Source organism: Lycorma delicatula, chromosome 7 (assembly GCF_047948215.1).
Source record: "Lycorma delicatula isolate Av1 chromosome 7, ASM4794821v1, whole genome shotgun sequence".
NCBI lineage: Eukaryota > Metazoa > Arthropoda > Insecta > Hemiptera > Fulgoridae > Lycorma > Lycorma delicatula.
Genome location: NC_134461.1, coordinates 128,744,390 through 128,768,004, shown reverse-complemented (window position 1 = coordinate 128,768,004; position 23,615 = coordinate 128,744,390). Strand labels below are relative to the sequence as shown.

The following is a 23,615-nucleotide window of genomic DNA, read 5'->3' as shown; positions in this document are numbered from 1 at the left end:
TCCTGCTTCGTCCATCTTTAGTAATTCTACTTCCCAAATAACAAAATTCTTCTACCTCCATAATCTTTTCTCCTCCTATTTTCACATTCAGTGGTCCATCTTTGTTATTTCTACTACATTTCATTACTTTTGTTTTCTTCTTGTTTATTTTCATGCGATAGTTCTTGCATAGGACTTCATCTATGCCGTTCATTGTTTCTTCTAAATCCTTTTTACACTCGGCTAGAATTACTATATCATCAGCAAATCGTAGCATCTTTATCTTTTCACCTTGTACTGTTACTCCGAATCTAAGTTGTTCTTTAACATCATTAACTGCTAGTTCCATATAAAGATTAAAAAGTAACGGAGATAGGGAACATCCTTGTCGGACTCCCTTTCTTATTACGGCTTCTTTCTTATGTTCTTCAATTGTTACTGTTGCTGTTTGGTTCCTGTACATGTTAGCAATTGTTCTTCTATCTCCGTATTTGAACCCTAATTTTTTTTAAATGTTGAACATTTTATTCCAGTCTACGTTATCGAATGCCTTTTTTAGGTCTATAAACGCCAAGTATGTTGGTTTGTTTTTCTTTAATCTTCCTTCTACTATTAACCTGAGGCCTAAAATTGCTTCCCTTGTCCCTATACTTTTCCTGAAACCAAATTGGTCTTCTACTAACACTTCTTCCACTCTCCTCTCAATTCTTCTGTATAGAATTCTAGTTAAGATTTTTTATGCATGACTAGTTAAACTAATTGTTCTGTATTCTTCACATTTATCTGCCCCTGCTTTCTTTGGTATCATTACTATAACACTTTTTTTGAAGTCTGACGGAAATTCTCCTTTTTCATAAATATTACACACCAGTTTGTATAATCTATCAATCGCTTCCTCACCTGCATTGCGCAGTAATTCTACAGGTATTCCGTCTATTCCAGGAGCCTTTCTGCCATTTAAATGTAATATTTTATATTTTTTTATTTTGCTTTTTAAAAATAACCTCCTTTCCTGAAAATTTTATTTCATTTGACTATTGGTCAATACACATTAGTGTTACTGCATGACTAGATTAACAATCCATAAGGATTTGTTTGACACAGCTATGATAAACACCAATCTACAGTACAACCAACCTCAAAGACTTGAAGTTGTACACAAAATTGTAATTAAATAGATATAATAGTAATTTGATTCACTATCAGGCTCAATTTATAAAATTTACAAAAAATTAGCAAGTTCAATGGACCTGCTAATTTTAACTGCACTTCTTTTGATAAGAAATTGAGAATAACTCAACTGATGATAATAACACTCATAATAATCTTTAACTTAACCACAAAGGGAGGTTTAAATTTTAAACTGCAAATGCCAGTATAATGCAAGAATATACTATCAATCCACATTTTTTAACTTTTCTAATATTCTTCATTGATAATAACTACACTTCTTCTATTGCTGATAGTGACCTCCTTTGGATCTCGTAAAATAACATTTGTGATTTCTTCTTCACTTCCTTTCTCATCCTCCAGTATTCTTTCACTATTCACTAAACCGTTTATTTCTCCTGAACAGGTGTTTTTGGTCTTTTTCTTTTCTACATTCTGGAGACCATAAATTTCTTCAACTTTTCTCTAAAAGTTTTCCTTACCATTTTTTTTCTTTAAAGCTCATTTTTTTTCTTAAACTTCTACATATTATTTAATTTATTTTAGGGGTATTCCATTTTAATTCAACAAATGATCAGTGCATCACTATTTTTGATTTTGATATTTGTTATATGATAATTACCCACCTTTTAGTGGCCAAAAAATATTTTTTTATATTTAAAAAAAATTTTTAAGAGTTTGAGACCCTGCCACATCAAGTTGCTTTTTTACACTTAAAATATTATTCATTTATTTAATTCTACTGCTCACCTGTGATGTCACAACGTAGCAGAAAACTACAACAGCATTTTTTTTGGGAAGGGGTGTGATTTTGGAAAACATTTTTTTTCTGATATTACTATTTTTTTAATTTTTAACAAATGTGCCTAAGAAAAATATGACCTAATTAGGTGATATCTCAAGGGTGACCTTGCTGTATAGCTCCACTTCCTTGACTTTTTAAGTTGAAAATTTAATGGCATTAATGCCCCATATACAGAGGTAATCTGACCAAATTTGGTCAAAATCTGTTCATTAATTCTAGAGATATAAGGTGATTTAGAGGCTAATACTGAAACACATATATAATATGTAAAAATTATGTGTGCTGCATATACGATGGCAAGTGGTGTTTAGGCGAAGTCATGGAAGTCAAATATGGAATTGAAGAGGATTATCAAATACACTTTTTCCATTCACAGGGTCTTCATTCAAGAAATCATTGAAGGATAATCAAACATGGCTACAACTGGAAAATATTTTAAAGATTCTCATGCCTTCAGAGCTTTTTCTATTGACTACTGGAAGAGGACCCAATATTACACCAAAGATGAATGAGGACTTATCAGTTCTACTCAAAAATATGGCAGGAGCACTAAGCTTCCATTAGCAGAAGTAAAATAAGATAAAAGTGAATTGAACAACTTGTTAATGTATTTGAATTATCATTTTGTAATTATTATATATCATTCTGTAATTGACTATTTATTAATTATCAGTTTATTCATTCTAATGAGTTTAGTTATAAATTTTATAATCTGAAAAAATACATATCATCACTATTTTTGGATAAATTGTTTATGGTTAGAAGGAATGCTGTTTTTAGCGGTTTTTTTGGCTTCATTACTTGTCGACAAAAATTTATTTTGAGTAACAAAATAAATTTTATATAGTTTTAAGTAAATATAAAATTACTTACTGCTGTAATTATTTCAGAGTTTTGCCACCTGTTTAAAGGTAAAAAATAAACGCCTTTTACCCTAAGCCCTTCATTATTTATTTTAGGCTCAAAATTTAAAAAAAAAAACAACAATTTTTAAACGTAACTTTAGTAAATATTACAAGATTTTGTTATGTAACAAAATAAATTTTTAAGATAAAGTTCCAGCTTTACTCTTTCCAAAAAGCCCTTTTTTATCTCTGTATGATATAAAATAAGAATGCTTCAGCTCATGGAAAAAGTGATGAAAATTTAGTTACATAGAAAATAGTCTATTACTCAACAAAAATTTTTTTTTTTTAATATTTTTTGGCCATTACAAGGTGGGAAGTTATACCAAATCATCAAAATCAAAAATAGTAATACAATAAAATATTTGAAAATTTGTTAATTAATATGGAATATCCATTTATTCATTTACAGACCAATTTACAATCAGAGTTGAAATGTCTAATATTTTCTTAATTAATCTGTTCTCATGCATCTGAAATAAACATTCCATTAAACATTACTCTTCTTTTTCTAATTGTGTCATAGTCTTTTATTTTCCAAATAAATTTCTTTGTACTTTTTTCTATATCCTCTTCTTTGTTTTTCGGTTCCCAAGATCTTTTAAAGGATTTTCCTTTCTTTCTTTCCCAATTCTCTATTTTTCTCCTTTCCTCATTAAGAAAAAATACTGAGCTGCATGTAGGCGTTCTGGTTTATAAGAACTGCACTGTAATGTCTAATTTTTTTTTAATACACTTTTTTTTTACTATTCATATCCTTTTTACTTTTCTGTCTAGATAGAAGGGAAAGTATTGTAATCAAGTCCAGTTTGGGCATATGCGGTTTTCGCCCAAAATAATGTTTTAACATCTAAGGAACCCAAAAAACCAGATGGAAATTTTCCAGCTGTTAATGTTTGTATATATGTTTCAGTGTTAGCCTCTGAATCACCTTATATCTCAAGAACTACTGAACCGATTTTAACCAAACTTGGTCAGATTATCTCGGCCTATGGGGCATTAATGCCATTAAATTTTCAACTTAAAAGGTCAAGGAAGTGAGGCTATACAGCAAAGTCCCCCTCAGTATCTTGAGATATCACCTAATTAGGTCATATTTTTCTTAGGCACATTTGTTAACAATTAAAAAATAACAATATCAGAAAAACAATTTTTTTCAAAATCACACCCCTTCCCCAAAAATGCTGTTGTAGTTGTCTGCTATGTTGTGACGTCACAGGTGAGCAGTAGAATTAAATAAATGAATAATATTTAAATTGTAAAAAAGCAACTCGATGTGGCAGGGTCTCAAATTCGATCGACTCAGTATTGGTGTGTAAGCCTCTTGGCTACACCAGTCTTCTGACCATACAAGCAAAATTTTTTCTTTCTAAGTTGTGGAATTACATTAGCTTAGTTAGTACCAACCGTCACCGTCAGTACCACCATATCTGCGTGAATTAAATACAGTGTGCCTTGGTTTAAATAGAATCATTGAATTAAATAAACAAAAACATATTACATTTTAATAAAATAATAAATATTTTAAATCAAATTATGTGTGTAAACCATGCATCAGAAACAACCCACAGCTGTAGAACGTTTCTGGAATGCAACTTTACCCATGTGACAGAAAGTCATACAACTGTTTTATAATTGAAACGCTAGTTCCATTTTATCTAGCTCTGACTTTGTTAGCTTCTTTGTCCGGTCTGATTTTCTGGATTATTTCCTTTAGATATTTGAAGCTTTTTGCTCTATTGATCTTTCCATATTTTGCATCGGTAAGGTTTTTATATTGGTCATCAATTTAGTTTTCTTAAATGATCTTTGCAAGCTAGTTTTCATCCTATTTCTTTTAGTTTATTTAATCTGTTGGTTTACTACAGTTTCTGAAAAAATTGCTAAATTATCTACAAACTCCAAATAATTGATCCCTAGATTTTTATTTTATATTTATTTATTCACATACAGAACAACAAATTGCAGATACTTTTTCTTTTTTTTTTATTAACCTGAAAAGTATGGATGGTGAATAAATAACTCACGCGTGCGCGCGCATGTGCATACATACACACCTACATGTACAGAAAAATTTATCTTTAACACTAAAAATCAATTAAAAATAATAAATAAATAAACAGATTGAAAATTATTTACCAAACACTACTTCCAAATCCACAATAACGTTGAGGTAGAGAAAACTTGTCTTTACTCATTTCACCTGTTGTTTTTAATTGAGACTGTTTTACACCTAAAACTGTATTGGTTGAAAAGGACTGACTACTTAACAGCGGCAAAGTTTCTTCTAAAATCGGTTTAACACTGTGATATAATGTGTTCAATGACTTCACACTATGAACAACACTCAGCATCTACAAAATAATTAATAACATGTTACTTAAATAGATAATATGTAATTGGTACGTAGAAGATTAAAAGTAATAAAGAAGAAGATTAAAAGTAATAAGAATTGTAGCTGCATAATTAACTTTACTGATAACAGGTTTTCATGACTACAACATATAAAAGAAGTAAATTAATAAATATAGTTAGTAAATTAGGAACTACAAAAAAAAATTTTTTGTGGATCTAAAACAAATAAATATTAAGATAAAAGAGTCGATAAAATAAAATATAATTCAAGTTATTTACATATTTTCACTAGAGATACAGTAAACTAAAATCTAACCATGATAAGATTAAGAATTTCTTCTTTTTTTTTATTCTTAAAAAACAAGAATGAAATTTTAAAACAGTTACATATACTTATAAAACAATATTTATCAGCTTATGTCAACTTATCAAAAATATATTTAAAATGAATACTTTTCTATCGGTTTCTTGATTGAATTTTTGCACTTCTACAGCATTATGTTTCAATTTCAGCATATTTTTACTATGTATTTTCAATTATTCACTTAACTTTTTCATTCTTTTGTTCAACTTACAGCTTTAACATCCTATTCGTCCTTCCATTAATAAACTAATTTTGGAGACCTTAACACTCTAATTCCTTGAAATAAAAAAATCACTTCAACTCGCTATACTAATTCCTACAATTAAACTTAACCTACTTTCTTTTATTAAATTATGAGTCTTATTCTTTTTTTAAAAATTACGTACTCCATTCTCTATCTAAACCTATACTATTTTTAATAAATTATCTTAAGCGTCCTCCCCTAAACCGGTAATTTTATTCAGAGGAATCTTTCAACTTCAAAATATTTTAACAGAAAGGGCACCAACTATAATTTTCATGCAACTACAAGATATTTTCTTGGAAACTACAGCAGTAATTTCTATCATTAACCAGTGGCATCTGCTACTACTAAAATGGATTTTGATCCCTTTCAGGATCACCAAAGCCATATGCTTCTCAGCAAGATTACTTTAAAAAATCATATCTAAAATAATGTAAAATCATTATACATATTTTTCAGCGCAATGACATGGTTACACCTTAAAATCCTAAAATCAGAAAAAAATTGGAGTTTTCATTAAAATAAATAAAATACCAGAGCCAATGACAGCATGAAATATTTTAAAGGTACAACATACATGAGTCTACAGCCGATGATCCAGAAAAAAAATGGGGCCATTATAAAATAAAATAATTTCCTAAACTGAACACTCTACCCCAATCCAAGTAAAGTTACTTCACATCACAATATAAGGATTAACCCACCGAGTTGATCTAGTGGTGAACACATCTTTGCAAATCAGCTGATTTCGAAATCGAGAGTTCCAGCGTTCAAATCCTAGAAAAGGAACTTGTATATGGATTTGAATACTAGATTGTGGATACCGGTTCAATTAACCACACATCTCAGAAATGGCTGACCAGAGACTGTACAAGACTACACTTCATTTACACTCGTACATATCATCCTCATTCATCCTCTGAAGTAATACCTGACGGTGATTCCCGAAGGCTAAACAGGAAAAAAGTATATAAGGATTGCAATATTCAAAAGTTATGAGTAGATGGTATAAGTAAAATTATATAATCAAATTATAAGGCTTACACTCGATTACTGAATTATCAAAATTGGACCGTTTGGTGTAGAGGAAGGCTTGAACACACATAAATGGATAGAACTGAAAACTTAATCCTTTCTGAATTTTGATAAAATAATATTCTTATTCGTTATTTTTTCCTCAAGCAAATAAAGCATCCTACATGGAATTTACATTTTATAATTAATTTAAGTTTGTACTAACATTTAAATATTTAATTCAAAATTAACATTTTAATACGTAAAATTTTTATTCATATACGTATGTATACCTGCAAGTTAGCTCATCCATGGTTTGTAAATTAAATAAAATCACTCTTTTTATCTTTTAAATGAAATAAATCACTGTATATTTAACTAAAAGACAAATACTAATATTAAATTAAAATAACTAGTATATATTTAGTTAAAAATTTCACCAAGAGCTTATAGTACCGATGTAACTGTATTTACGATTCTATTGAAAACTGTCAAATCACACATATGATAATCAATATATAGAGAAAAAATAACGATGATGTAAATTAAACATGATATGACATTTTTAATTGTGATATCAACTGATAAGAAAAAATCAATCATTAATTTTGCATCGTAACACTGTAGAATAAACTCAAATACTAATTACCAGTGTTATTTAATTATTACCAATTATTAAATACCATTATTTTAACACCAAATTATTCTATTTATCTAAGCAATAAAAACATATTTTCAATAAAATCCTTTACAATGTTAACCAAGAAATAAGTTAAACAATTTTAAAATGCAAGTCATGATTAAATAATTAATTATATTAAAATATATAGAGTGCTTTTATCAAAACCTAAAACAAATGTATCATCACAGATTTATTATGAAATAAAGATACGATTAAAGGTAGGAAAAAAAACGTATATTTACTTTTATATGTAAACTTATCTTCATGAGTGTTTGAACTACAAACGATTAGTTAAGAAATATAGATAAGCAGATAGTCCTCATTTCTGCAGACACCAGCTGACATACATTATACATTAACTTATATAAATAAACTTATGGCATACATCACAACTATCATAAGACATCGTCCTCGATAGCGTCTTTGAAAAATACTTCACTCCCTAATTTATTCCAGGCATGAAAGATACATAATAATCATCAAGAATGAAAAGTACATTTTTTCAACTTTTTCAGCAGCATTACTGTCAAGCAATAACCACCTTAAATTATCATTTGACTACATAAGAAACACAAGTGTAACTGAAAGTAATCTATGAACAAAATCCTTTTTTTACAAATACTCTAAAATTCTAATATAAAATGTTATCTACATAATTCCACTTTTGTTTATAACCTAAGATATCTGTGATTTTTCATGAACAAATGAAGTTATTTTTTATTGAAAAATGAGAAAAAACTAAATAAATATAACTGTTTTTAATTTTACTTTAAATAAAAAAAAATTATTATTCCCCTTTTTTATTTCATCATATGTAAATACACGCGCACGTATTCATAAGCACACACACAGAATCAATAAAGTACAAGTAAATAACTTTTGAACAGTTAAAACCTAAAAGTAAAAATTTTAGCAAATGTTACTACCTTAAAATAGTTTGTTTTGAGGTATGACCTACCACAACCCCAAGCCCCCATGGAGAATAAATATAAATTTTAAATAGAAAAGGCAAGGTTGTGTGACCCATAGTTGTAAATAATCATGATAAAATAAAATTATGAAAAACTTCAAATTATGAAAACCCTAACCAAAATAGCATCCATTTATAATATTTTTCACAGCTATTTTCAAAAGTGATTAATAGAACCGCTTAAATAACTATGAAAGACTACAAAAAAAATTATAAATGCTTTTTTTGAGGTAGAAACAGTCAGTACTACTTGGAATGTACTGTAGATCACTTTTTAGTTAAAAAGCACTTTGATTGGGTTGTCATAGCCTAACAGTTTTTTTACGTAAAATTAATTTTTTTTTTCTTTCACTGCCCTTTAATATGATGTGTCACAATCCTACTCTTTCCATTTAAACTGTTTGAGTTTGCTCTCCTATGGCTGCTTTGGGTTAAGCGGTTTTATACTGAAAAGTAAATTGTTTCTAGATAGATTTGCTGAACTTAATTTTTTTGTTCGACTATTATAAGGATTCCCATACCTTATTAACACCTAATTATATTTGTACATATCAACAATCGCACTAAGTAACTGTTTTATTGACTTTTTATTTTATTTTTGTCTCTGATTACAGCATTGCAAAAAATATATATGACACACACTTTATCAACACAGAGAAGCATCTCAAGGCCTGCAGGCAATGACTCTTAATCAAACACCAGTATATTCTAAAGATCAGTAAAAAATCTGTACATGCCAACTTATTGCAAGTTGCAAACTGCCTACATAGATCTATAGTGAAAAAATCAATGTCAATGGTCAGTTCTCTCCCGCATTTTGTCCAGTGAAGATCGGATGAATTCAACTTTCTGGAACTTATATTTACAACCTACATACTTTTTCAAAGATAAATATAAGCTTCATTGATAACAAAGAGATAAAGGACTGTTAGCCAACCTGAGATCAAAAATAATTTAAAATTAAATTTAATTGTTTTCCTTCATATTAAGAAAAGTGATATCCTAACCGTTCTTTTCATAACTTCTAAACTCAATTGCATTGGTAATATGTAGAGTCTCCTTGCTCTTTCCTACTACCAATAATAAAAATCTGAATTACCTCAGAATTAGCATAATATTAATAACATTTGAGATTAGAATATATAAAAAAATATAAATAATCTTATCAATATAGTCTTTTTGTCTTTATGTTTAAAAAAAAACTTACGTAAACCATTAGCTATTTATTACGTAAACCATTAGCTATTTATTATCGGTTACTTTTTTCATTACATAATAACATTATAGATTTTAATAAGATTTGCATGGGAAATTAATATGAACCAAGATCAAAACATATTCAAACTTTTCATATGAAATAAAATAAAGCTTTTATTCAGATCGGTCCATTAAATCATCCAGAATGGATACATACGATACTAAATGAATAAAAAAAGACTGAATCGGCACTTGCCTGGATGGATAGAAGGATAACTCGGTAAAACTTCAATTACAGCGGCAACATAAAATACACAATTAGTGGTTAGTCTAGCGGTTAAACTTATTGCAAAATCAGTTGATTTTCAAAGTCTAGAGTTCTACGGTTTGAGTCCTTGTAAAAGCAGTTGTTTTTATATGGATTTGAATATTAGATCGTGGATACCGGTGTTCTTTGGCGGTTGGGTTTCAATTAACCACACATCTCAGGAATGGTCGGCCTGAGTCTATTCAAGACTACACATTTACTGGTACACTTACACACCAGACTGCGAACAGATGCCTTGGCATTTCTGGAGAGTACTGTTGACATCATGTTCTGTGCTGTTACTATGTAACCTGGTATTACATAAATAAATTATAAAATAAAAAAAATATGCGATTGAAATTCATATTATTATTTGAACTACATACACATGAAAAAATATTAAATGCTTAAAGATAGTAAACATAAAAAAGTAACAACAAACTAATCACAATTCAGGGTTTTTATAATTTTTTTTTTTTGTTAGCATTGTTTTAAAATGTACCAATAAAGAAAGAAAAGAATAAATATGGGGAGAAAATACTAAAAATTCATAAACAGAATAGTAAAAAATTAAAAGAAAATATTTTAATTATTATACTTTAAATATATTGGTAGGAAGATTTTTTAAACGGTACAGTAATTTATTAAAATTGGCAACAACAGAAAGAAGCACAATAAGACCTTTTTTGTAAGCCAAAGAATTATATTGAGTTACATGAAAACAATTCTGTTGTCCCGATTTATTAGAGGTGGTGGATATTGTTATTTTTAAGAATAAGTGACCATTCTTTTTAGCAAGGATTATACATTCATAAATATAGACACAAAATAAGTTAAAATGATATATTTATGGAAAGGAACTATTCCCTTATCCGATAATTTTTAAGTGATCCCACCTTTAGATTAAAAACGTTTTAATTTTTTTTTTTTATCTATTTGTATTACAATTTTTTTCTAAAAACAATACTTATTATATGAATGATGACAATAAATTATCACCACTATAGGACAAAAAAATACATACAAAAATACACATTTTTTATATATCTGAAAATAGCTAGTACATTTATAGTGTCTATTATACACTATGTCAGATTGTCTGGCTTGCATAATTATGAATCATGTAGTCTAATATTTAGAAATTAAAAATGTTAACTTACCTCAAAGAGTAATCACTTATTCTTAAAAAATAATAACATTCACCTATAACAAATAGGACAGTTGAACTGTTTTCTTTTAACTCAACATTATACACTTCAGCGTAAGATAAAAGGTCTTTTTTATACTTCTGTTTTTATTTTTAATAAATCACAGACATTTTTTTTATAAATTTACCGCTAATTTATTTTAAATAAAAGTAAAAGATTTTGTTTTATAAAAACAATATTACCTTCTCAATGAATTTTCAAACACCCCGAATTTTCTACATTCCATTTGATGTGTACATTTGTGTTTAAAAATTTTCATTCCTTCTTCTGAATTGTGAATTATCTTACAGTTATCTTATATACTTAGTATTTTCACACATCTACCTTAATATTATTTCACATGTTTATATTTTAAATAATAATTGTTTTTAATAATATGTATTATCTATTTTATAACTGTACATTTTGTGATATTGCTGCGATCAAAATTTTACGGGTCTCCTTTGATCTATCCAGGCAAATGCTGGGAAAAGTTCCTTTCTATTATCTATGGAATAGCACATCTACCCGTTCATGAAATGATCTATAAAATGTATGAAAATAAAGGATTTATTTATTCACATTTATTAATATTCCAAACAATTTGACTGTAAATTTCTATATTTCTAAACGTGTTCATGCTCTTGAAAAAGTTTTTATTTTAAAATTAACAATGGTTGTATCACTAAGTGAGCTAGTTTTACCTACACAAAAAAAGTATAGGTTTTATTATATTATATTTTAGAATTAAAATATACAATTTATTTTACTTAAAATATTATCTTTTAAAATCACACACGTGCGCACGTAAATACACGACCCTATAGTGATTAAATTAGTTTAACCTAAACTGTTGGGTTTCGTGAAAGTTAACACATTCAATAATATAACAATATACAGCGGTTTTGAACAACCTATGTTTAAAGAAAATTAAATCTACAATTTAAATTTAGTTGAATAAAAATGTTTACATTATTGTTGCTATTTCATCTTATTCTGTCTTAATTAATATTAGTACTTTCTGGGCAGAATAAGATTGATTTCAGAAATATAGTTTACTGTATAGAATTACTTTGCTTCATCTATTCCAAAAAGATATTTAAATCAATGTAAAAGATACTCTCAAATAATTTGAAAATTGACTAATCAGATAAGTCAAAACAAAAGATGTTTCAACACACACCTGTTATGTATATAACTAAACGCATATAGAGTGGTGCAAATTAATATAATCCATTTCATATTAATTCTATTCATCTCAATATTTTATTACAAAAATTGCATGGATTAGATTTTAGAAGCAATGCACATACGCTGCTTAAAAACTACTTCTCTAACAGAACACAGAAAACAAGAATCGGTAAAAATTTCAGCATTGAAATGGCAGTATACTGGGCCCACTTTTATTTACACTATTTTTCTATGATTTTTATGATGACTGTGGTGATTGTGAAGTAATTTCTTACGCCGATGACAAAGCTATCTTTCTTGAGGCTAATAACCGGAACAAGCTACTTGAAAAAACTCAAAACAAATTTCAAAAGAATCAGTTCAAAGGCAATAAATTTTCAGTAAATGTCAACAAGTTCATATACATGCAGTTTGGATGCTATGAAGATACAATTACGGGCATCACTAGACGTTAGAATAAACATCAATAACAACACATTGAGCTTACGGAAAAGAGAAATGCGCAAAATATCTAGGAAGTTTTGTTGACAGCCACTTGAAACTGAATCATCAAATACAATATTTGACAAAAAGACTATAATAACTGTACTATTTAATTTAAAAAACTCAGGAATATCATCAATGGGAAACAAGCATTACCAGTATATTATGAAATAGTTTATTATATTTTCCAATATAGCATTGTTGCCTGGGGAGACAATGTTCTCTCATCTATGAATGTAATTCACAAGCAAATCATTAAAAGTGTTTAAAACCGACTGCACTTTCCTGACAAGACAATTATACAACAGAAGCGGGTTGATCAGCATAAAGATTATATACTGTCTTGTGATAGTAAAGCACAATGTCTGCAATAATATGTATGGGAAAATTATTCAAAGCCATTACACTACAAATATAAAAGATGATATAGTACAGTTCCCAAGGTGCGATAAGGAAATTTTCAGAAGAAATTTACCAAATTAACAAGTTTGAATACCCTGAACTCTAGAATAAGGCAAGATCTACTAAGCAAATTTAGTCCAAATGTATTGAAGACCAAGGAATTTCTATTCAAATATATGATGAAGAAATAGATATTTAATCTTCAAACTAGAGGAATGAATATAGTGTACACTATCATGGTGTGTGTATCTAGTATAAGTATTGTAAATTATTTTATCATATAAATATTTTAATTTTAGTCAACGGGTCATAAGCAAGTACTAATGGTACTTGTGCAAAACCTATGTATTGTAAATTATGTTATTATCTTATCATGTGTTTTATAAAATAAAACATTTAAGTACGATACAAAACATTCTATTTACATCGTAAAAATAAAGATAATATTTTATAAATCAATAGTATTTTTTTATCTATCGTAAAAAAAAATCTATTTAAGAGTAAAATTCAAGATCAAAAATAATTTGGATCATCAGATTCACTACTTATCTATAATATTATATAAAGAGAAAAAGGGTTTTTGTTTGTTCAGGATAAACAAAAAAACTACTCTATCAATTGCAACCAAATTTTTACTCATGTTTCCTGGCATAACTGAGGTTTTTAGATATATTTCATCTCGAAAAATCCCTAAGAAAAAACCATACATATATGCAGTAATGGAGATTTGCCAGCTAAAGCACTAACTTTAATGAACTGAATTAATGATCTGTGAGCCTCTATCACTGTGTGAACTGAATTATTAGAATCAACTGAATGAATATTACAAAAATAATAGAATTAATTTTACATTAAATAAATTAAAAAAATTTCTGTTTAACAATAATGGGCTTCCCATGGGGACAGCATGTGAGGCTAGAGGAATGGGTTATGAGAGCACCTCATGGGAGGCTAGATCAATCAACACCATTAACTAGTAACAAACGGGTGCCCCAGGAGCACTGTTTTAAGAGATGCAATGGGGTGCTTTTATAATATATCTGCAAATAATCGTATGATTTTCAAAATTCAAACAGGGTATTTGTTAGTAGGTTGAAGGCTAACTTTTGCATGCATCAGGTACACGTCCAATCTAATAGATCGCAGTTATTCAGAAGTGTATATGTGTGTGTGAGTAGACTCCTCTAAGTAGATGGGAATGATGACTGAAGCAAGCTCTGCGGGGTGTCTGGTCCCTGTGGAAAATTGTTGGGAATGGCAAGCAAAGCAAGCTCTGCAGCTATGGGGACCCAAGGAGCCCCACCGTAGGCTCCAGGATTTGCCTGCACTGACCTGAGCCCCAAGGATTCAGGTTCAGACTCAACAGGCCAGCTAGTGTGAGTGTGTGTGTGTGTGTATGTATGTATGTATATATATATATATATATAAATAAATAAATAAGGAATAATACCAAATGTAAAATTAAAAATAATAATAAATACAAGTCAATGTAAATAAAATGTTTGAACTTAAATAATGTAAAATTTTAATATGACAAGAAAATCAAATATTTTGTTTAAAAATAATTGTTAATTAAAAATAAATAAATGAAATTTGAATTAATGTAAAAAAAGAATAAAATGGAAAAGATTATGAATAGTTACTACTGCACGTTAAATTTCATAATGAATTTTAAATTAATGGATTCATCTGTGTTTAGTAGGCAATCAATTCTTTGTTTACGTTATGTAAAAAAAAAAAAAAAACAATTAATAAAATTATAAATTAATACCTTTGCATTAAAACAGTTACAAAAATAATATTTTTTAATCTAATTGGTCTTATAATTTTTCTAAAAACAATAGTTACTCCGATGAATGAAAACAATAAATTATCACTAGTCATGCATAAAAAATACTTATTTCCATAAAAAATACAAATATCGTAGCAACAGAATCGTTTTCATATAACTAAATATAGTACTTCAGCTTACAAGAAAAGGCCTTATTATGTTTCTGTTGCCATTTTTACTCCCTTGTACACAGTAAAGCAAGTTGTAATCGCGAAAAATTTTAGTTTTCAGATTTCAACAAAAATATCCATTTCGACCATCCCTGAATCCACTTTGACTAGTTTTGGCGTGACATATGTAACTTGCATAACTCAAAAATGATTAGCCGTAGAATGTTGAAATTTTGTATTCAGGACTGTTGTAACATCTAGTTGTGCACCACCCTTTTGATTGCAATCAACAGGGCCAAAAATGTGTATACAGTTAGACCTCAAAATAAAGCATGGTTTCAATTTTGAAACATTTGGATTTTGGACTTGTTGAGAGCTTTTCAATGATATATCATAAGTGGTATTTATTTTGATTGGTTCCAGAATTATAACCAAATAAAATTTTAATTAATGAAATATTTGGATCTTAGAAGGCGAAGAAGGTACATCCATTCAAATCCGACTTCATATACATATAATTTTTTAACTTTTTTTTTTATAATTTAAATTAATTGATTTATTAATAATTATTGAAAATAAGATTGTAAAAAATTTTTTTAACAATAAATAATAATTCAATAATAACAATACAAAAAAAAACCGGAAATTATCAGAGAAATAAAATTTTATGTACTTTTCATTTTACTTCAAACATTTTTACAATCAGAGGTTAATAATTATTAATAAATCAATATATTTAAACCTAAAAAAAAAAAATTTTTTTTAAATATATGTATATGAAGTTGGATTCGAGCAGATTTGCGCATGGTTACGATTCCAAAACGTTCTCACTTACACCACACATCTACTTCAGAGATGTGAAACAAAATTAATATATAAATAATATAAAATGCTAAGGAAATTTTGGTCCATTTTTCTTGATTACAATTGAATTTTGGGTGTTTGTATTTTGTGATGACACGTAAACAGTAATAAAGGGACTTTACTCTATCCTAATATTTTAGATAAGATTGTTGAATTAATAATTGTGTAAATATTTAATGTTAATAAAAACCAATATTTTAGTAATTGTGTAACTGTCCACTTTATTAAAGAATTGGAGGATCGTATCTCACTTTCAAATGAAATACATTTAAATGAAGTACAGCAAAAATGTGTATATGTAATTTAATAGGCATATAAGGAAGTCATGTAGTGTCCACAATAAACTTTTAATAAATTATCAAACAACTTCCCACCTATTTATTAAAAATACAATTAAAATATTTGTTTTACAAGAACAATACTATTGTGTGAATGAATTTCTAAGTAATACTAATAAAAAATAAAATTTTAAAAAAGCACTGAATTTTTTGCATTCCATTTAATGTACACATAAATGCGTGCTCAAATAATTTTCATTAACACCATCCATCCAGGCAAATTCTCTTTCCATTATCCATGGAATTTATGTAATGTATTACTTGAATTGAATACCACATAGAATAAAGGATTTATTTATTCATTTTTATTTATGCTGTGAATAGTTTGGCAACAAAGTTCCTTATTTGTAGATATGCTTATGCTCTTGAAAATTCTTCTTTTTGTAAAATTAACAGTAGTAGAAACATTACATTTAAAAGATGAAGAAATTACATAATTTCAACAGCAAACTTCTATATTTATGATCATTTAAAAATTATAAGATAAGGGAGTGCCCCTCTATAAATATTTCATATTAACTTATCCTTGTAATGAATACAATCTTATATTTATGAATGTACAATTTTTGCTATAACAAATAGTTACTTATTCTTAAAATAATAAATAAATGTATAAAAATAACAATATCCTCCTCTATCAAACCAGACAAAATAACTGTTTAATGAAACACAAAACAAAATTTTGGATTAAAGAAAGAATCTTATACTTCTGTTGCCATTTGTAATAAATTACACTGAACCATTCAAAAAACTCTTCCCACTAATTATTTAAAATACAATTCAAATACTTTTTTTTTTAAATCACATTATTACTCTATATAAATTTTTCAGTCTAATACTAATTTTAAAATCCCATAATTTTCTGCATCTCAATTCAATTTTTATATAAAATGTCCATGAATAATTTTCATTACCAGTTTCTAAATTGTAAAGTATTTTACAGTAATTTAATGTATTTTACCTTATACATGTTAATATTTTAAATAATTAATAGCCCTTTATATTATTCAGACCTTCATTTTACTTTATAACTAATTGTGCATTTTGTGACACTGTTCTGTTCAGGTTTTAACAATAGTTTTCCATGAGTCATAAGGAAAATGTTGGGGCAGTTCCTTTTTTTATCTGTGGAGTAGCATAACTATCCATTTTTAACTTGAAATAATATTAAATGCATTCAGATACTAAATTTAAAAAATAACTATAAAAATCATTCACAAATCACAGTTTTAAAGATTATTTGATTAGTAGACTCATCAACAGGTGAATCTGTATAATATATTATTATATATTGATCAGAAAAAAATGTGTTTAATATAAAATTGGCATAATTGAATTTATATGCATATAAGCAATATATAAATTTTTCCATTTTCATTCTATACACAGACGCAATATAATAAATTACACAATCACATTTTATCAATCATTATTATAGATTAAAAATACATAATAATGAAAAATATAATATGATTAGCACTGAAAAAAAAATTTGAAAAACTTTATGCAACATCTTTTTAAAATATATAATCAGTATTGTAATGACAAAATTACAATTGGGGACATTTTGGCTTAGTTTATTTCAATTCATGGAATGAATGAATTTAAAGCTTTTAATCACCAATCAGACAATAAAAATGTTATTTACTTTATAAAATCCTTTTTTCACATCAAAGATAGAATAGAAAAAAATTATGTTTTCACATATGTATAAAAATATGATCACTTAAATATGTCAAGATTAAGTAGTTTACATAACCTTTATAACTAAATTAACACTGTAAAATAAATTTGTTAACTAAACACATAAATATTGCTAAGTCACAATCATGTAGCAAATAACGATTACGTTATTAAAAACAATTACAGATAAAATTTTAATATATTTTGAAGGTCGCCTGTGAGAAAGATTATAGAAAAAATATATAATTAAAATAAAGATAATTCTATATATTATTTAATACTACTTCATTTATTTACATAAAATGGTTAATAAAATGATAGTACACAACTGTATAATGTTTACAGCTTAAAAAAAACTTGATTGTTTATATTAACTCAAACGTAACCGTTATTACATAATATTTACAATAACCTAAATAACTGCATAGGAAATGTTTAATTCTTACTGTTTTTTAATATCTTTGAACATTAACGGACCTTACATTACAAATAACAAATAATACGTACGCTGATATAATAAAACCCAAAAACTTACTCTTTTGAAGACAATATCGATATCCAAGATAACCTGAATCAAACAAACAATATGTTTAACTGGCCGTACACCTTTTAAGCAATTGAATGCATAGATATGATTATATTATAAATAGTTAGGCTACTTACATATATGAGTTCGAAAGGGCAACTATTATAACCATAAAACGCGTCGAATAATTAAAAAAATTGACTACCACAAACAAATCGTATGTAAAAATAACCTGAAAATACTACAGCTGACACTTAATTGCGAACATCAGTTTAGATTTTAGTTACCTGAAAATCCGTTAGATGGCACTTTATTCCTTATGTAACAATTCAGGGGTAAATTGTATTTATTCCGTATGCCTCAATACTGCTGAGAAAATTTTACACTAAAATGTGAGGATTATTTTCTATTTCGTTTGCGCTTTTCCATTTCACGAAAATAAGTTTGGTTTTCAGAATTAAGAATAATTTTTATAGAAATTATTAAAATTCACTTAACACATTACAGAAAATAAATTATTGAATTCACTTGCTATTCGCAGCATCAACACATTGTTTTAATATTATCTCTTCGGACCAGTGTATTACTAAAACGGAAAAGTGAGTCTTGTCTGTAAATCGATCTGGGAAAAAACTGTTTATTGTTTTTCGCAAATATTCGCACTTCAAATACATACACTCAACAGATCATGTCATTGTGATGTGTCACAAATTTAATGTAATGTACAGAGTGAGCAACATAAAACCGAACACATAATGAAACTGCTACCAACACTATTTATGAAAAACTCTCACACAACTAGCGCGACTAGTGAATTTATATGTTACTACTGATCGTTGCTGCTATTGACACGTAACTACGTGCCAATTTAGTATACACTTTGTTGCAGTGCAGTATTGCGAGTACAGTTGTGGCTATTTTTACACGGACTTGAATACTAGATCGAGGATACCGGTGTTCTTTGGTGGTTGGGTTTCAATTAACCACACATCTCAGGTACGGTCGAACTGAGAATGTACAAGACTACACTTCATTCACACTCCTACATATCATCTTTTGAAGTATTATCTAAACGGTAGTTACCGGAGGCTAAACAGGAAAAAGAAAGAAGTTGTGTTTGTGTAAAATGCTTCGTCAATCCAGGAGGGGATAGCTATAATTGAGGCCTATAATTTTTCTGGATTGTTTGAAGAATTACGTCAAGCATTCGTAGAAAAATTTCGGAATGCCTGTATCCCAACGAAGAGTAGCATACACGATTCAGTTAAAAATTGACGTACAACAGATTCGGTTTCAAATGCAAATTAAATAGGCAACCTTTCATTAGTACTCCACAGGCCATCGCCGATATTGAAAGGAGAATTACTGCCAGTGGAAAAAAATCACTACACAAGTTATCCCAACAGTCCGGTCTTAAATACACTTCTTGTAAAATTCTTCACGAATTAAAATTGAAACCATATCGCGTTACAACTGCGCAACAACTGAAGGAGACAGACAAACCGAAATTACTTGATTATTGTAACCGGCTTCTCGAAAGCATTGTTGGTGGACAGATAAACCCGATATCGTATTTCATGTCAGACAAGGCATGGTTTCATTTATCAGTCCATGTTAATTTGCAGAACACCAGGTATTGGATGGCTAGGGATCCTCATGAGAAATTCGAGCGCCCACTTCACGATGAGAAGATTGGTGTTTGGTGTGCCGTTTCCGGTAATCGTATTCTGGGAACAATATTTTTTGACCGTACTGTTAATACACAAGTTTCCCTCACAATTTTCGAAGACTTCTATGCGTAATTAACAGATAATAAAAAAGAATACAGATCTTCCAACAAGACGGAGCAACTTGTCACACATCAAACGTTTCATGAATCGCGTTCATGCAACTTTCACAAATGAACGAGCTAACAGCAGAGGACGGTGGCTTCAACGTTATTTAGAGTTGTCTAGTAACGATTTTTTTCTTTGGAACAACTTAAAGGAGAGAGTTTATGCATGTAATCCCCATAATATTGATGAACTGAAAGTGAACATTCTATGAGAAATCAACGCAATTGACAAAAACGTTTTGCGTCAGATGACTCTCAATATGATCAGTCGAGCACAAAAGTTCATCGATGCCCAGGGTGGTCATTCTGAACATATTTTGTAACAACAAGGTAAATAAATGCAACATTTTATATGTTTTTCTTACTTAATTTATCCGTATCATTCATAAAATTTCATTCCAACATAACCGACCGATTCTGCAGCGATTACGTTATGGGTTCGGTTTTATGTTGCTCATTCTGTACAATGATCTGTAATGTATGCATTACATGATATGCAATGACAAATGCGATTTTAATGAAATTTAAAATGAATTCACATTTAACATACAAGTCTAAAATAATATTTAATCGATTCCATTTTTTGCTATTTATATGATCAGGATGCATTTACCAACATACAACTCACTTCATACGGGCAAAAATTAAATAAGATAGCTTTTTATTAATTAAATCATTCAAATTTTGCCCTGGTTTCTGCACCTTCGGTAAAAACTAAACCAGAATATTTTTTTGGACCCAAATTAAGAAGTTTTATGTGAAATCTGAATTGAAAAATAGAAAAAAGTCCCAGAAATCTATTTTTTTATAGTTTTCGAGAAATCTGGCGTAAAAGATAAAATATCGGGGTCGATATACACATAATATTAAGTTTGGCGTAAAATAACTTTATTAAATGGGTAATAAATACAAAAAAGTTGTTAAAACTTGTAGAGAATTTTATTCTGAGTAAATATATTATTTCGATTAAAGTCCACAGAAACTAAATACAAATATAAGAATTTCGAAGTTATTAAAAACAAAGGTACTTTTTTTGTTATTCTCCCCTCAAATTTTTTTAATATGTTTCGTTATGAATCGTTGGGAAAATGCTTAAAATATGATATTCATTTCATTTTGGGATATCATCATGGGATATATCATTTTTTATATTTGGTGGAATCGCAGAAAAGATCTCAGCATTGTTTAGTAATACGGATTACTGTACAGTTACGATTCGAAATACGAGGGTAAGTCAATTATTATCCGCAATTTAGTTATATTTTGGTTTATTTTTGATAGTTCTATCGTGTTGCGTAGATGACGCATGCGTGGTTTAATTGTTGTTTCGTCTGTGCATCTGATTGGGTTAGTTCCATTATCGCTGCCCTGCCGTTAACCATGGTTGCTTCCCTTTCTGTTTGCATCAAAGAAGAACAACGTTCAACGATCCGTTTTTGTGGTCGGAAGTTGTATCAGGGGCCGAAATTCATCGAAGACTTTCGGTACAGTACGGCAACAGCGTGTTGCCGTAACGGAGTGGCTACGAACGGATTGAAAAATTCAAAAAAGGTCGCACAAGTGTTAGGCACGACGAAGCAGCCGGACGACCGTTTACTGACACAAATGAGGAAAAAATTGAGAGTATACGCGATATGGTTTTCTTAGACAGACGAGTAGCTATCGATGAAGTGACACATCGTCTGCAAATTAGTCACGGTTATGCCTACGAAATCATCCGCAACAGACTTGGGTTTCATAAAGTCCGTGCAAGATGGGCCCCAAAACAACTCACACAGTCGCATAAACAAACGCGCTTGGACATCTGCTAAAAACCATTTGGATCGCTATTGTAACGAACTTAGACAAAATCATCACCGGTGACGAAACACGGATCCATCATTACGAGCTGGAGAGTAAACGGCAGAGTATGGAATGGAAACATCCAAATTCGTCCTGCAAAAAAAGGTTCAAGACCTAACCACCCGCAGGAAAACTGATGCTTACGGTTGTTTGGGACTCACAAGGCCCAATACTGGAACATTATGATGAAAGGGGCACGAAAATAAACAGTGCGCGTTACAGTGAGATGCTTACTGTCAAGCTGAAGCCTGCGATTCGAAGCAAACGCCAAGGACTGCTGTCGAAACGTGTTTTGTTGTTGCACGACAATGCCCGTCCACATACTGCTGCCCGCACTGCTGAAACGCTCCAGAAACTCGACTTTGAAGTACTGGCTCGTCCTCCGTATAGTCCTGATCTTGCCCTTTTTGACTACCGCTTGTTTGGTCCACTCAAACAGGCATTAAGGGGCCGTCGATTTACCTCGGACGAAACAGTGAAAGAAGCGGTGCATTCCTGGCTCGCAGCTCAACCGAAAACCTTCTTTTATGAGGGCATCAGGAAGCTTGTGCAACGATGGACGAAGTGCGTTTAAATGCAAGGGAACTATTTTGAAAATGATGTACACGTAAGTTTCCTATTTGTATTGCGATTAAATTTATAACTACATTGCGGATGATAATTGACTTATCCTCGTATTAAAACATCGATTACTTATATCAGTGTTATCGATTAGTCCACATTATGTCGTCTCAAGTGACAATCGTTTCTCTTATTATAAACGTCGATGCGAAAGAAAAAGCGATCCGATTTCTTCAAAATAGAGGAATCATTCATAAAACCAGAATATGTAAGATGAAACAAGAAATTTCTACGAAAATTCGTGAAAAAAATGATAGTTGGGAATGTAAAACGAAAGTTCCGTGAAGAAAAACGGATCAGAAAGGGAACTTGGTTGGAAGGTAATAAATTGTCGTTCGAGAGGATTATTTTATTCATTTATACTTGGTGTTAGGAATACGTTACCACCCATTTTACTGAAAGAGAATTTTAAATGAGCTGTGATGCCATTACAGACTGGAAGAACTATCTGCGTGAAGTTTGTGCCGATTCGTTATTGAAAAATCCTCACAAAATAGGTGGTGAAGGAAAAACGGTGGAAATCGATGAATCGTGGGAAATTGTATCTTCACCATTGGGTTTTCGGAGAAATTTATTACGAAGATGAGTGCTTTTTGTACGCCGTCCCAAATCGAAAAAAGGAAATTATTAAATATAGTTACCGCACGGATTGAAAAAGGTACAACAATAACGTCGGATAAATGGAAGTTATACGATGATATACCGAAAATA

General features: G+C 29.4%; 1 protein-coding gene across 10 annotated transcripts in view; it reads right to left on the bottom strand.

Moving 5' to 3' along the window:
• The window catches only part of Kyat (Kynurenine aminotransferase), a 363,126-nt gene that overhangs the window by 35,225 nt on the left and 304,286 nt on the right, over window positions 1–23,615 (bottom strand). The window contains exons 1-3 of one of the 10 annotated variants that reach the window (XM_075370237.1): window positions 18,745–18,869; window positions 18,617–18,649; window positions 4,999–5,213 (exon numbers count right to left, since the gene is read on the bottom strand). In XM_075370237.1, the coding sequence (XP_075226352.1) occupies window positions 4,999–5,213 (215 nt within the window). In that variant the 5' untranslated portion in view covers window positions 18,617–18,649; window positions 18,745–18,869. The other 9 variants (XM_075370239.1, XM_075370240.1, XM_075370238.1 and 6 more) reach the window with 9 other exon arrangements.